Source organism: Somniosus microcephalus, unplaced genomic scaffold (genome assembly GCF_052327205.1).
Source record: "Somniosus microcephalus isolate GS21.2 unplaced genomic scaffold, FLI_Smic_1.0 unresolved_chr2, whole genome shotgun sequence".
In the NCBI taxonomy this organism is placed as follows: domain Eukaryota; kingdom Metazoa; phylum Chordata; class Chondrichthyes; order Squaliformes; family Somniosidae; genus Somniosus; species Somniosus microcephalus.
Window position 1 is genome coordinate 88237175 of NW_028225180.1, and position 13278 is coordinate 88250452.

Here is a 13278-nt window from a genome sequence, read left to right on the forward strand (position 1 = left end):
CAGAGAGTGTGGTACTCTGCCGCGATGCCCCACAAGGGCGAATATCCCGCACGTGTGGCTGCCTGGCTGGGGTGCCGGAGTGGACGGCGCCCCTCCACGAGTCAGCGGGAGATGGTGGGGAGGCGCGGAGAGGGGTGAAATTGGGCTAGAAACATGTAACGCTGTCGGAGAAGATTTTCTCTGTGTCTTCAGTGGTGTCTAATCTTCAGTTTAGAATTTCTCCCCAGCTGCCACACACACACAGCAGATCCTCCCTCTGACACATTTCTTGGATTCTCAGTGTGGACACGTCCAAAAATATACTGTGTGAAAAGAATGACGCTGATATTCCGACATTCGTAACCCAGAAGAGGCCAAAATTGAAATTCCTGTCAAATTTTCCACCTCTCCCCAATGCTGGCAGCGAACCTGATTTACTACCAGATATCTGCTGGCTAAAACTGAGGTCCTTGTTACACTTGAGTGCTTGCAAGTCCATGCAGAGCAAATGCAAGGTTGGACCGCCGCCCCCTCCCCCTCGCTCCTCACCTCAAGGTGATTGTTCTCACTGGGGAACGGGATAGGCTCACGCACGCAAGCTTCGACACTGCAAAGAATGCACTCCCAATTCTCCCCCCGCCTTTCCCCACCTCAGGACGTCCCACAGCGCTTCACAGCCAATCAAGTACTTTTTTTGAAGTGTGGTCACTGTTGTAATGTGGGAAACGCAGCAGCCAATTCGTGCACAGCAAGCTCCCACAAAACAGCAATGTGATAATGACCCAGATCGTCTGTTTTAGTGATGTTGGTTGAGGGATAAATATTGGCCCCAGGACACCGGGGAGAACTCCCCCTGCTCTTCTTCCAATAGTGGCCGTGGGATCTTTTACACCTACCTGAGAGGGCAGACGGGGCCTCGGTTTAACGTCTCATCCGAAAGATGGCACCTCCGACAGTGCGGCGCTCCCTCAGTACTGCTCCTCCGACAGTGCAGCACTCCCTCAGTACCGCCCCTCCAACAGTGCAGAACTCTCTCAGCACTGACCCTCCGACAGTGCGGCGCTTCCTCAGTACCACCCCTCCGACAGTGCAGCGCTCCCTCAGTACTGCCCCTCCGGCAGTGCGGCGCTCCCTCAGTACTGCCCCTCCGACAGTGCGGCGCTCTCTCAGTACCGCCCCCCGACAGTGCGGCGCTCCCTCAGTACCGCCCCTCCGACAGTGTGGCGCTCCCTCAGTACTGCCCCTCCGACAGTGCGGCGCTCGCTCAGTACTGCCCCTCCGACAGTGCGGCGCTCCCTCAGTACTGAGAGAGCTCTGCACTGTCGGAGGGGCAGTACTGAGGGAGCGCCGCACTGTCGGAGGGGCGGTACTGAGGGAGCGTCACACTGTCGGAGGGGCCGTCTTTCCGATGAGTCGATAAACTGACATCGGTAAAAAAAAAACACAGATGATCTGGTCATTATCACATTGCTGTTTATGGGAGCTTGCTGTGCGTAAATTGGCTGCCATTTTTCCTACATTACAACAGTGACCACGCTTCAAAAAAAGTACTGCAAAGCACTTTGGGACGTCCTGAGGTGGTGAAAGGCGCGGTGGAAATGGGAGTTCTTTGTGGAAATGCGAGTCGTTCCTTCTCAGTTCGTCGGGACTGGCTCGTGCTTCAGGTCCGAGTTCCAGCACCGCTCGGCGGTGTTCATAAGGTGGTCGTCCTCGACGTGTAGGTGCCGTTCCTGTAGACCATCTCCGAGCCCAGGCAGTCTTGCTGGTAGTCCTTGGGGTGGCAAACCTTGCTCCTGAGGGCCATGGCGCAGTAGTCCACAGGCTCCTCCTGACCCTGCTCAAACCAGCGGAAGCAGAGGATCCTCTGGAAGGAACGCCGGAAGTTGTCGGACACGAAGCCGTACAGGATGGGGTTGGCGCTGCTGTTGGCGTAGCTGAGGATGACAAAGAGCTGGGTGACGGTGGGGTCCGGCGGGTACAGGAAGACGTTGACCAGCTGGATGACGTAGAAGGGCATCCAGCAGACGGCAAAGACAGCCACCACCAGCATCACCATCCAGGTGATCTTCTTCTCGGACCTCCTGCGCTGGAGCCAGCCGGCTTTCAGGGCCACGGCCCTCATCTTGACCACGATCAGGCAGTAGCAGAGGCAGATGGCGGAGACGGGCAGCAGGAAGCCCAGCAGGAAGGTGTAGATCACAAAGGCCTTGGACCAGGAGGTCTCCGGCCACAGCAGGTTGCAGACCACCGCCCCGCCGTCGGTGGGCACGGTGTCGGCGAAGATGATGATGGGCAGGATCACAAGCAGGGACAAGACCCAGACCAAAACGTTGATGGCTTTGGCCACCGTCGGCCTTCTGTAGCTGGCTGCCTTGATGGGGTGGACCACGGCGATGTACCGGTCCACGCTCAGCACCGTCAGGCAGAAGACGCTGGTGAACATGTTGATCCCGTCGACGCTCAAGACGAGCCGGCACATCAGGGAGCCGAAGGGCCAGTGTTGCAAGGCGGCGGAGGTGGCCAAGAAGGGGACGCTTAGCATGAAGAGTTCGTCGGCGACCGCCAGGTTCAGGATGTAGATGTTGGTCGCTGTTTTCATCTTGGCGTACTTCAGGATGACGTAGATGACCATGGCGTTGCCCAGCACGCCGACGCAGCACACCAGGGCATAGATCGACGGGATGACGATCGTGCCGGGGTCGAAGGTCTCTCCGCCGACGCTGGAGGTGTTGGGGATCCCAGTCCCTGAAAGCTGCCTCCCAGATTCATTGAGCAGCTCCATCCTGCCTTGGGCGGTTCCTGCTCACGATGCCTCGCCGTTCTCAGTGACCCCCGGGGAGCACTATTGGCGACATCCCCTCCGAATGCCCTTCCTCGATCAGCCCAGGCGGCCTCTGTCGAAACACTTCGTCACCCCACGCCGTCCTGCCCTCGATGTGCCTTTCTTCCCCCGAGCAGCGAGTGAGATCAAGAGGGAGATCTTCAATCAGGGACCCAGGCACGCTGCAAGGTCAGGGCAGGTCACCCTCCTCCCCTGCCCTGCAAGGCCAGATCTTCACCCAGGAGTGAAGACAACGTTTAGTCCCTCGAAAGTTTCCGGACGGGATTTGGGATTCAAGGGTCGGTCTCTCAACGCTCAACGGATCTTAGAGGAAGAGTCGAGTTTTCTAAACTGTGGTTAAAATTCCACGGGAGTCCACACGCCCTGAGGAATGAGTTTACTGACGAAAGTCTTCGCTGAGATTCGAGCTGCAGCCATCCTTCGGGCACTCCCTGGAAAAGGCTCCAGTCTGCTGGTGGGTCCCATTTTTCCAATTCACCCGCAGCTCAGACCTTCAGACAACATCTGCAAAAAAAAAGGCACAATCACAGAATCTTACAACACAGGAGGAGGCCATTCGGCCCGTCGTGCCTGTGCCGGCTCTTTGAACGAGCTCTCCAATTAGTCCCACTCCCCCCTGCCCTCTCCCCACAGCCCTGCACATTTCTCCTTTTCAAGTATTTCTCCAATTCCCTTTTGAAAGTTACTATTGAATCTGCTTCCACCGCCCTTTCAGGCAGCGCATTCCAGATCACAACAACTCGCTGCGGAAAAACATTCTCCTCATCTCCCCTCTGGTTCTTTTACCGATTATCTTCAATCTGTGTCCTCTGGTTACCGACCCTCCTGCCACGGGAAACACTTTCTCCTTATTTACTCCATCAAAACCCCTCGTAATTTTGAACGCCTCCATTAAATCTCCTCTTAACCTTCTCTGCTCTAAGGAGAACAATCCCAGCTCCTCCAGTCTCTCCACATTAACTGAAGTCCCTCATCCCTGGGACCATTCTAGTAAATCTCCTCCGCACCCTCTCCATGGCCCTGACACCCTTCATAAAGTGCGGTGCCCAGAATCGGACACAATACTCCAGCTGGGGCCTAACCCAGTGATTTATAAAGGTTTAGTGTAACTTCCTTGCTCTTGTGCTCTCGGCCTCTATTTATAAAGCCCAGGATCTCGGTTGCTTTTTAACAGCTTTCTCAACTTGTCCTGCCACCTTCAAAGACTCGTGTACGTTACGTAACCCCCAGGTGTCTCTGTTGCTGCACCGTCTTTGAAATTGTACCATTTACTTTATATTGTCTCTCCACATTCTTCCAACCAAAATGTATCACTTCACACTTCTCTGTGTTAAACTGTATCTGCCTTGTGTCTGCCCAGTTCACTGTCTATGTCCTCCTGAAGTCTGTTGCTATCCTCCTGTTTACTGCATTTCCGAGTTTCGTATCATCTGCAAATTTTGAAATGATGCACTTTAGACCCAAGTCCAGGTTAATAAATATATATGGAAAAGAGCAGCGAACCAACTCTGACCCCTGTGTCAGTCACGACTCAGTGTGCAGCACACTCGCCTCTCAGTAAGAAGGTTGTGGGTTCAAGTCCCACTCCAGGGACTGAGCACATAAAGCTAGGCTGACGCTCCAGTGCAGTACTGAGGGAGCGCCGCACTGTCGGAGGAGCAGTACTGAGGGAGCGCCGCACTGTCGGAGCGGCAGTACTGAGGGAGCACCGCACTGTCGGAGGGGCAGTACTGAGGGAGCGCCGCACTGTCAGAGGGGCAGTGCTGAGGGAGCGCCGCACTGTCGGAGGGGCAGTACTGAGGGAGCGCCGCACTGTCGGAGGGACAGTACTGAGGGAGCGCCGCACTGTCGGAGGGGCAGTACTGAGGGAGCACCGCACTGTCGGAGGAGCAGTACAGAGGGAGTGCCGCACGGTCGGAGGGGCAGTACTGAGGGAGCGCCGCACTGTCGGAGGAGCAGTACTGAGGGAGCGCCGCACTGTCGGAGGGGCAGTACTGAGGGAGCGCCGCACTGTTGGAGGGGCGGTACTGAGGGAGCGCCGCACTGTTGGAGGGGCAGTACTGAGGGAGCACCGCATTGTCGGAGGGGCAGTACTGAGGGAGCGCCGCACTGTCGGAGGGGCAGTACTGAGGGAGTGTTGCACTGTCGGAGGGGCAGTACTGAGGGAGTGCCGCACTGTCGGAGGGGCAGTACTGAGGGAGTGCCGCACTGTCGGAGGGGCAGTACTGAGGGAGCGCCACACTGTCGGGGGGCAGTACTGAGGGAGTGCCGCACTGTCGGAGGGGCAGCACTGAGGGAGCGCCGCACTGTCGGAGTGGCGGTACTGAGGGAGCGCCGCACTGTCGGAGGGGCAGTACTGAGGGAGCACCGCACTGTCGGAGGGGCAGTACTGAGGGAGCGCCGCACTGTCGGAGGGGAAGTACTGAGGGAGTGTTGCACTGTCGGAGGGGCAGTACTGAGGGAGTGCCGCACTGTCGGAGGGGCAGTACTGAGGGAGCGCCGCACTGTCGGAGGGGCAGTACTGAGGGAGCGTCGCACTGACGGAGGGGCAGTACTGATGGAGCACTGCACTGTCGGAGGGCCAGTAGTGAGGGAGCGCTGCACTGTCGGAGGGCCAGTAGTGAGGGAGCGCAGCACTGTCGGAGGGGCAGTACTGAGGGAGCGCTGCGCTGGCGCAGGAGCAGTACTGAGGGGGCGCCACGCTGTCGGAGGGGCAGTACTGAGGGAGCGCCGAACTAGCGGTGGGGCAGTACTGAGGGAGCATCGCACTGTCGGAGGGGCAGTACTGAGGGAGCGCCGCACTATCGGAGGGGCAGCACTGAGAGAGCGTCGCACTGTCGGAGGGGTAGTACTGAGGGAGTGCCGCACTGTCGGAGGGGCCGTACTGAGGGAGCGCCGCACTGTGGGAGGGGCAGTACTGACTGACTGTCGTACTGTCGGAGGGGCACTACTGAGAGAGCGCCGCACTGTCGGAGGGGAAGTATTAAGGGAGCGCCACACTGTCGGAGGGGCAGTACTGAGTGAGCGCCGCACTATCGGAGGGGTGGTACTGAGAGAGCGCCGCACTGTCGGAGGGGGCAGTACTGAGGGAGCGCTGCACTGTCGGAGGGACAGTACTGAGGGAGCGCCACACAGTCGGAGGGGCAGTACTGAGGGAGCGTCGCACTGTCGGAGGGGCGGTACTGAGGGAGCGCCGCAGTGTCGGATGGGCCGTACTGAGGGATCGCCTCACTGTCGGAGTGGCAGTACTGAGTGAGTGCTGCACTGTCAGAGGGGCAGTACCGAGGGAGGGCCGAACTGTCGGGTGGGCAGTACTGAGGGAGCGCCGCACTGTCGGAGGGGCAGTACTGAGGGAGCGCCGCACTGTCGGAGGGGTAGTACTGAGGGAGCGCCACACTGTCTGAGGGGCAGTACTGATGGAGCACCGCAGTGTTGGAGGGGCAGTACTGAGGGAGCGCCGCACTGTCGGAGGGGTACTACCGAGGGAGTGCAGCACTATCGGAGGATCAGTACTGAGGGAGCGCCGCACTGTCGGAGGGGCAGTACTGAGGGAGCACCGCACTGTCGGAGGGGCAGTACTGAGTGAGTGCCGCACTGTCGGAGTGGCGGTACTGAGAGAGCGCCGCACTGTCGGTGGGGCATTACTGAGGGAGCCCCGCACTGTCGGAGGGGCGGTACAGAGGGAGCGCCACACTGTCGGAGGGGCAGTGCTGAGGGAGCGCCGCACTGTCGGAGGGGCAGTACTGAGGGAGCACCGCACTGTCGGAGGGGCAGTACTGAGGGAGCGCCGCACTGTCGGAGGGGCAGTACTGAGGGAGCACCACGCTGTCGGAGGGGCAGTACTGAGGGAGTGCTGCACTGTCGGAGGGGCAGTACTGAGGGAGCACCGCACTGTTGGAGGGGCAGTACTGAGGGAGCGCTGCACTGGCGCAGGAGCAGTACTGAGGGAGCGCCGCACTGTCGGAGGAGCAGTACTGAGGGAGCGCCGCACTGTCGGAGGGGCACTACTGAGGGAGCGCCGCACTGTCGGAGGGGCAGTACTGAGGGAGCGCCGCACTGTCGGAGGGGCAGTACTGAGGGAGCGCCGCACTGTCGGAGGGGCAGTACTGAGGGGGCGGCGCGCTGCCGGAGGGGCAGTACAGAGGGAGCGCCGCACTGTCGGAGGGGCAGTACTGAGGGAGCGCCGCACTGTCGGAGGGGCAGTACTGAGGGAGCGCCGCACTGTAGGAGGGGCAGTACTGAGGGAGCGCCTCACTGTCGGAGGGGCAGTACTGAGGGGGCGCCGCGCTGTCGGAGGAGCAGTACTGAGGGAGTGCTGCACTGTCGGAGGGGCAGTACTGAGGGAGCGCTGCACTGTCGGAGGGGCAGTACTGAGGGAGCGCCGCACTGTCGGAGGGGCAGTACTGAGGGAGCGCTGCACTGTCGGAGCGGCAGTACTGAGGGGGCGCCGCGCTGTCGCAGCGGCAGTACTGAGGGAGTGCTGCACTGTCGGAGGGGCAGTACTGAGGGGGATCCGCGCTGTCGGAGGGGCAGTACTGAGGGAGCGCCGCACTATCGGAGGGGCAGTACTGAGGGAGCGCTGCACTGACGGAGGGGCAGTACTGATGGAGCACCGCACTGTCGGAGGGGCAGTGCTGAGGGAGCGCTGCGCTGGCGCAGGAGCAGTACTGAGGGGGCGCCACGCTGTCGGAGGGGCAGTGCTGAGGGAGCGCTGCACTGTCAGAGGGGCAGTACAGAGGGAGCGCCGAACTAGCGGTGGGGCAGTACTGAGGGAACATCGCACTGTCGGAGGGGCAGTACTGAGGGAGCGCCGCACTATCGGAGGGGCAGTACTGAGAGAGCGTCGCACTGTGGGAGGGGCAGTACTGACTGACTGTCGTACTGTCGGAGGTGCACTTCTGAGAGAGCGCCGCACTGTCGGAGGGGCAGTATTAAGGGAGCGCCACACTGTCGGAGGGGCAGTACTGAGTGAGCGCCGCACTATCGGAGGGGCGGTACTGAGACAGCGCCGCACTGTCGGAGGGGCAGTACTGAAGGAGCGTTGCACTGTCGGAGTGGCAGTACTGAGGGAGCGCCACACAGTCGGAGGGGCAGTACTGAGGGAGCGTCGCACTGTCGGAGGGGCGGTACTGAGGGAGCGCCGCAGTGTCCAACGGGCAGTACTGAGGGATCGCCGCACTGTCGGAGTGGCAGTACTGAGTGAGTGCTGCACTGTCAGAAGGGCAGTACCGAGGGAGGGCCGAACTGTCGGATGGGCAGTACTGAGGGAGCGCCGCACTGTCGGAGGGGCAGTACTGAGGGAGCGCCGCACTGTCGGAGGGGGCAGTACTGAGGGAGCGCTGCACTGTCGGAGGGACAGTACTGAGGGAGCGCCGCACTGTTGGAGGGGCGGCACTGAGGGAGCGCCGCACTGTCGGAGGGGTACTACTGAGGGAGTGCAGCACTATCGGAGGGTCAGTACTGAGGGAGCGCCGCACTGTCGGAGGGGCAGTACTGAGGGAGCACCGCACTGTCGGAGGGGCAGTAATGAGTGAGTGCCGCACTGTCGGAGTGGCGGTACTGAGAGAGCGCCGCACTGTCGGAGGGGCATTACTGAGGGAGCCCCGCACTGTCGGAGGGGCGGTACTGAGGGAGCGCCACACTGTCGGAGGGGCAGTGCTGAGGGAGCGCCGCACTGTTGGAGGGGCAGTACTGAGGGAGCGCCGCACGGTCGGAGGGGCAGTACTGAGGGAACGCCTCACTGTCGGAGGGGCAGTACTGAGGGAGCACCGCACTGTCGGAGGGGGCAGTACTGAGGGAGCGCTGCACTGTCGGAGGGACAGTACTGAGGGAGCGCCGCACTGTTGGAGGGGCGGCACTGAGGGAGCGCCGCACTGTCGGAGGGGTACTACTGAGGGAGTGCAGCACTATCGGAGGGTCAGTACTGAGGGAGCGCCGCACTGTCGGAGGGGCAGTACTGAGGGAGCACCGCACTGTCGGAGGGGCAGTAATGAGTGAGTGCCGCACTGTCGGAGTGGCGGTACTGAGAGAGCGCCGCACTGTCGGAGGGGCATTACTGAGGGAGCCCCGCACTGTCGGAGGGGCGGTACTGAGGGAGCGCCACACTGTCGGAGGGGCAGTGCTGAGGGAGCGCCGCACTGTTGGAGGGGCAGTACTGAGGGAGCGCCGCACGGTCGGAGGGGCAGTACTGAGGGAACGCCTCACTGTCGGAGGGGCAGTACTGAGGGAGCACCGCACTGTCGGAGGGGGCAGTACTGAGGGAGCGCTGCACTGTCGGAGGGACAGTACTGAGGGAGCGCCGCACTGTTGGAGGGGCAGTACTGAGGGAGCGCTGCACTGGCGCAGGAGCAGTACTGAGGGAGCGCCGCACTGTCGGAGGGGCAGTACTGAGGGAGCGCCGCACTGTCGGAGGGGCAGTACTGAGGGAGCGCCGCACTGTCGGAGGGGCAGCACTGAGGGAGCGCCGCACTGTCGGAGGGGCAGTGCTGAGGGAGCGCCGCACTGTCGGAGGGGCAGTACTGAGGGGGCGGCGCGCTGCCGGAGGGGCAGTACAGAGGGAGCGCCGCACTGTCGGAGGGGCAGTACTGAGGGAGCGCCGCACTGTCGGAGGGGCAGTACTGAGGGAGCGCCGCACTGTAGGAGGGGCAGTACTGAGGGAGCGCCTCACTGTCGGAGGGGCAGTACAGAGGGGGCGCCGCGCTGTCGGAGGAGCAGTACTGAGGGAGTGCTGCACTGTCGGAGGGGCAGTACTGAGGGAGCGCTGCACTGTCGGAGGGGCAGTACTGAGGGAGCGCCGCACTGTCGGAGGGGCAGTACTGAGGGAGCGCTGCACTGTCGGAGGGGCAGTACTGAGGGAGCGCCGCACTGTCAGAGGGGCAGTACTGAGGGGGCGCCGCGCTGTCGCAGCGGCAGTACTGAGGGAGTGCTGCACTGTCGGAGGGGCAGTACTGAGGGAGCGCTGCACTGTCGGAGGGCCAGTAGTGAGGGAGCGCAGCACTGTCGGAGGGGCAGTACTGAGGGAGCGCTGCGCTGGCGCAGGAGCAGTACTGAGGGGGCGCCACGCTGTCGGAGGGGCAGTGCTGAGGGAGCGCTGCACTGTCAGAGGGGCAGTACTGAGGGAGCGCCGAACTAGCGGTGGGGCAGTACTGAGGGAACATCGCACTGTCGGAGGGGCAGTACTGAGGGAGCGCCGCACTATCGGAGGGGCAGTACTGAGAGAGCATCGCACTGTCGGAGGGGTAGTACTGAGGGAGTGCCGCACTGTCGGAGGGGCCGTACTGAGGGAGCGCCGCACTGTGGGAGGGGCAGTACTGACTGACTGTCGTACTGTCGGAGGTGCACTACTGAGAGAGCGCCGCACTGTCGGAGGGGCAGTATTAAGGGAGCGCCACACTGTCGGAGGGGCAGTACTGAGTGAGCGCCGCACTATCGGAGGGGCGGTACTGAGAGAGCGCCGCACTGTCAGAGGGGCAGTACTGAAGGAGCGTTGCACTGTCGGAGTGGCAGTACTGAGGGAGCGCCACACAGTCGGAGGGGCAGTACTGAGGGAGCGTCGCACTGTCGGAGGGGCGGTACTGAGGGAGCGCCGCAGTGTCGGACGGGCCGTACTGAGGGATCGCCGCACTGTCGGAGTGGCAGTACTGAGTGAGTGCTGCACTGTCAGAGGGGCAGTACCGAGGGAGGGCCGAACTGTCGGATGGGCAGTACTGAGGGAGCGCCGCACTGTCGGAGGGGCAGTACTGAGGGAGCGCCGCACTGTCGGAGGGGGCAGTACTGAGGGAGCGCTGCACTGTCGGAGGGACAGTACTGAGGGAGCGCCGCACTGTTGGAGGGGCGGCACTGAGGGAGCGCCACACTGTTGGAGGGGCAGTACTGATGGAGCACCGCAGTGTTGGAGGGGCAGTACTGAGGGAGCGCCGCACTGTCGGAGGGGTACTACTGAGGGAGTGCAGCACTATCGGAGGGTCAGTACTGAGGGAGCGCCGCACTGTCGGAGGGGCAGTACTGAGGGAGCACCGCACTGTCGGAGGGGCAGTACTGAGTGAGTGCCGCACTGTCGGAGTGGCGGTACTGAGAGAGCGCCGCACTGTCGGAGGGGCATTACTGAGGGCGCCCCGCACTGTCGGAGGGGCGGGTACTGAGGGAGCGCCACACTGTCGGAGGGGCAGTGCTGAGGGAGCGCTGCACTGTTGGAGGGGCAGTACTGAGGGAGCGCCGCACTGTCGGAGGGGCAGTACTGAGGGAACGCCTCACTGTCGGAGGGGCAGTACTGAGGGAGCACCGCACTGTCGGAGGGGCAGTACAGATGGCGTGCCGCACTGTCGGAGGTGCAGTACTGAGGGAGCGCCACACATTCAGAGGGGCAGTACTGAGGGAGCGCCGCATTGTCGGAGGGGCAGTACTGAGGGAGCACCGCGCTGTCGGAGGGGCAGTACTGAGGGAGTGCTGCACTGTCGGAGGGGCAGTACTGAGGGAGCACCGCACTGTTGGAGGGGCAGTACTGAGGGAGCGCTGCACTGTCGGAGGGCCAGTAGTGAAAGAGCGCAGCACTGTCAGAGGGGCAGTACTGAGGGAGCGCTGCACTGGCGCAGGAGCAGTACTGAGGGAGCGCCACTCTGTCGGAGGGGCAGTACTGAGGGGGCGCCGCGCTGTTGGTGGGGCAGTACTGAGGGAGCGCCGCACTATCGGGGGGGCAGTACTGAGGCAGCGTCGCACTGTCGGAGGGGCAGTACTGATGGAGCACCGCACTGTTGGAGGGGCAGTACTGAGGGAGCGCTGCACTGTCGGAGGGCCAGTAGTGAGGGAGCGCAGCACTGTCGGAAGGGCAGTACTGAGGGAGCACTGCACTGGCGCAGGAGCAGTACTGAGGGGGCGCCACGCTATCGGATGGGCAGTGCTGAGGGAGCGCTGCACTGTCAGAGGGGCAGTACTGAGGGAGCGCCGCACTATCGGTGGGGCAGTACTGAGGGAGCGTCGCGCTGTCGGAGGGGCAGTACTGAGGGAGCGGCGCACTATCGGAGGGGCAGTACTGAGGGAGCGTCGCACTGTTGGAGGGGCAGTACTGATGGAGCGCCGCACTGTTGGAGGGGCAGTACTGAGGGAGCGCCGCACTGTCGGAGGGGTAATACTGAGGGAGTGCCGCACTGTCGGAGGGGCAGAACTGAGGGAGCGCCGCACTGTGGGAGGGGCAGTACTGAATGACTGCCGTACTGTCGGAGGGGCAGTACTGAGAGAGCGGCGCACTGTCGGAGGGGCAGTACTGAGTGAGCGCCGCACTATCGGAGGGGCGGTACTGAGAGAGCGGCGCACTGTTGGAGGGGCGGTACTGAAGGAGCGCTGCACTGTCGGAGGGGCAGTACTGAGGGAGCGCCGCACTATCGGAGGGGCGGTACTGAGAGAGCGGCGCACTGTCGGAGGGGCGGTACTGAAGGAGCGCTGCACTGTCGGAGGGGCAGTACTGAGGGAGCGCCACACAGTCGGAGGGGCAGCACTGAGGGAGCGTCGCACTGTCGGAGGGGCGGTACTGAGGGAGCACCGCAGTGTCGGACGGCCCGTACTGAGGGATCGCCGCACTGTCGGATTGGCAGTACTCAGTGAGTGCTGCACTGTCGGAGGGGCAGTACTGAGAGAGCGGTGCACTGTCGGAGGGGCAGTACTGAGTGAGCGCCGCACTATCGGAGGGGCGGTACTGAGAGAGCGGCGCACTGTCGGAGGGGCGGTACTGAAGGAGCGCTGCACTGTCGGAGGGGCAGTACTGAGGGAGCGCCACACAGTCGGAGGGGCAGCACTGAGGGAGCGTCGCACTGTCGGAGGGGCGGTACTGAGGGAGCACCGCAGTGTCGGACGGCCCGTACTGAGGGATCGCCGCACTGTCGGATTGGCAGTACTCAGTGAGTGCTGCACTGTCAGAGGGGCAGTACCGAGGGAGCGCCGCACTGTCGGATGGGCAGTACTGAGGGAGCGCAGCACTGTCGGAGGGGCAGTACTGAGGGAGCGAAGTACTGTCGGAGGGGCAGTACTGAGGGAGCGCCGCACTGTCGCAGGGCCAGTAGTGAGGGTGCGCAGCACTGTCGGAGGGGCAGTACTGAGGTAGCGCCACACTGTCGGAGGGGCAGTACTGAGGGAGCGCCGCACTGTCGGAGAGGCAGTACTGAGGGAGCGCCGCACTGTCGGAGGGGGCAGCACTGAGGGAGCGCTGCACTGTCGGAGGGACAGTACTGAGGGAGCGCCGCACTGTTGGAGGGGCGGTACTGAGGGAGCGCCACACTGTTGGAGGGGCAATACTGATGGAGCACCGCAGTGTTGGAGGGGCAGTACTGAGGGAGCGCCGCACTGTCGGAGGGGTACTACTGAGGGAGTGCAGCACTATCGGAGGGGCAGTACTAAGGGAGCGCCGCACTGTCGGAGGGGCAGTACTGAGTGAGTGCCGTACTGTCGGAGGGGCAGTACTGAGAGAG

The 13278-nt window shown here is 62.6% G+C and overlaps 1 protein-coding gene across 1 annotated transcript; it reads right to left on the reverse strand.

The window, feature by feature from the left end:
- Positions 1-1672: 1672 nt before the first annotated feature.
- On the reverse strand, positions 1673-2761 carry sstr1b (somatostatin receptor 1b). The gene has a single exon (XM_085975764.1). It carries the CDS (start codon positions 2759-2761, stop codon positions 1673-1675), a length of 1089 nt encoding a protein of 362 aa, XP_085831890.1.
- Between the last annotated feature and the right edge of the window lie 10517 nt (positions 2762-13278).

What these genes read in the sequence shown, in the direction of transcription:
- sstr1b (XM_085975764.1), bottom strand. Translation starts at nt 2,761, where the DNA reads ATGGAGCTGCTCAATGAATCTGGGAGGCAGCTTTCAGGGACTGGGATC.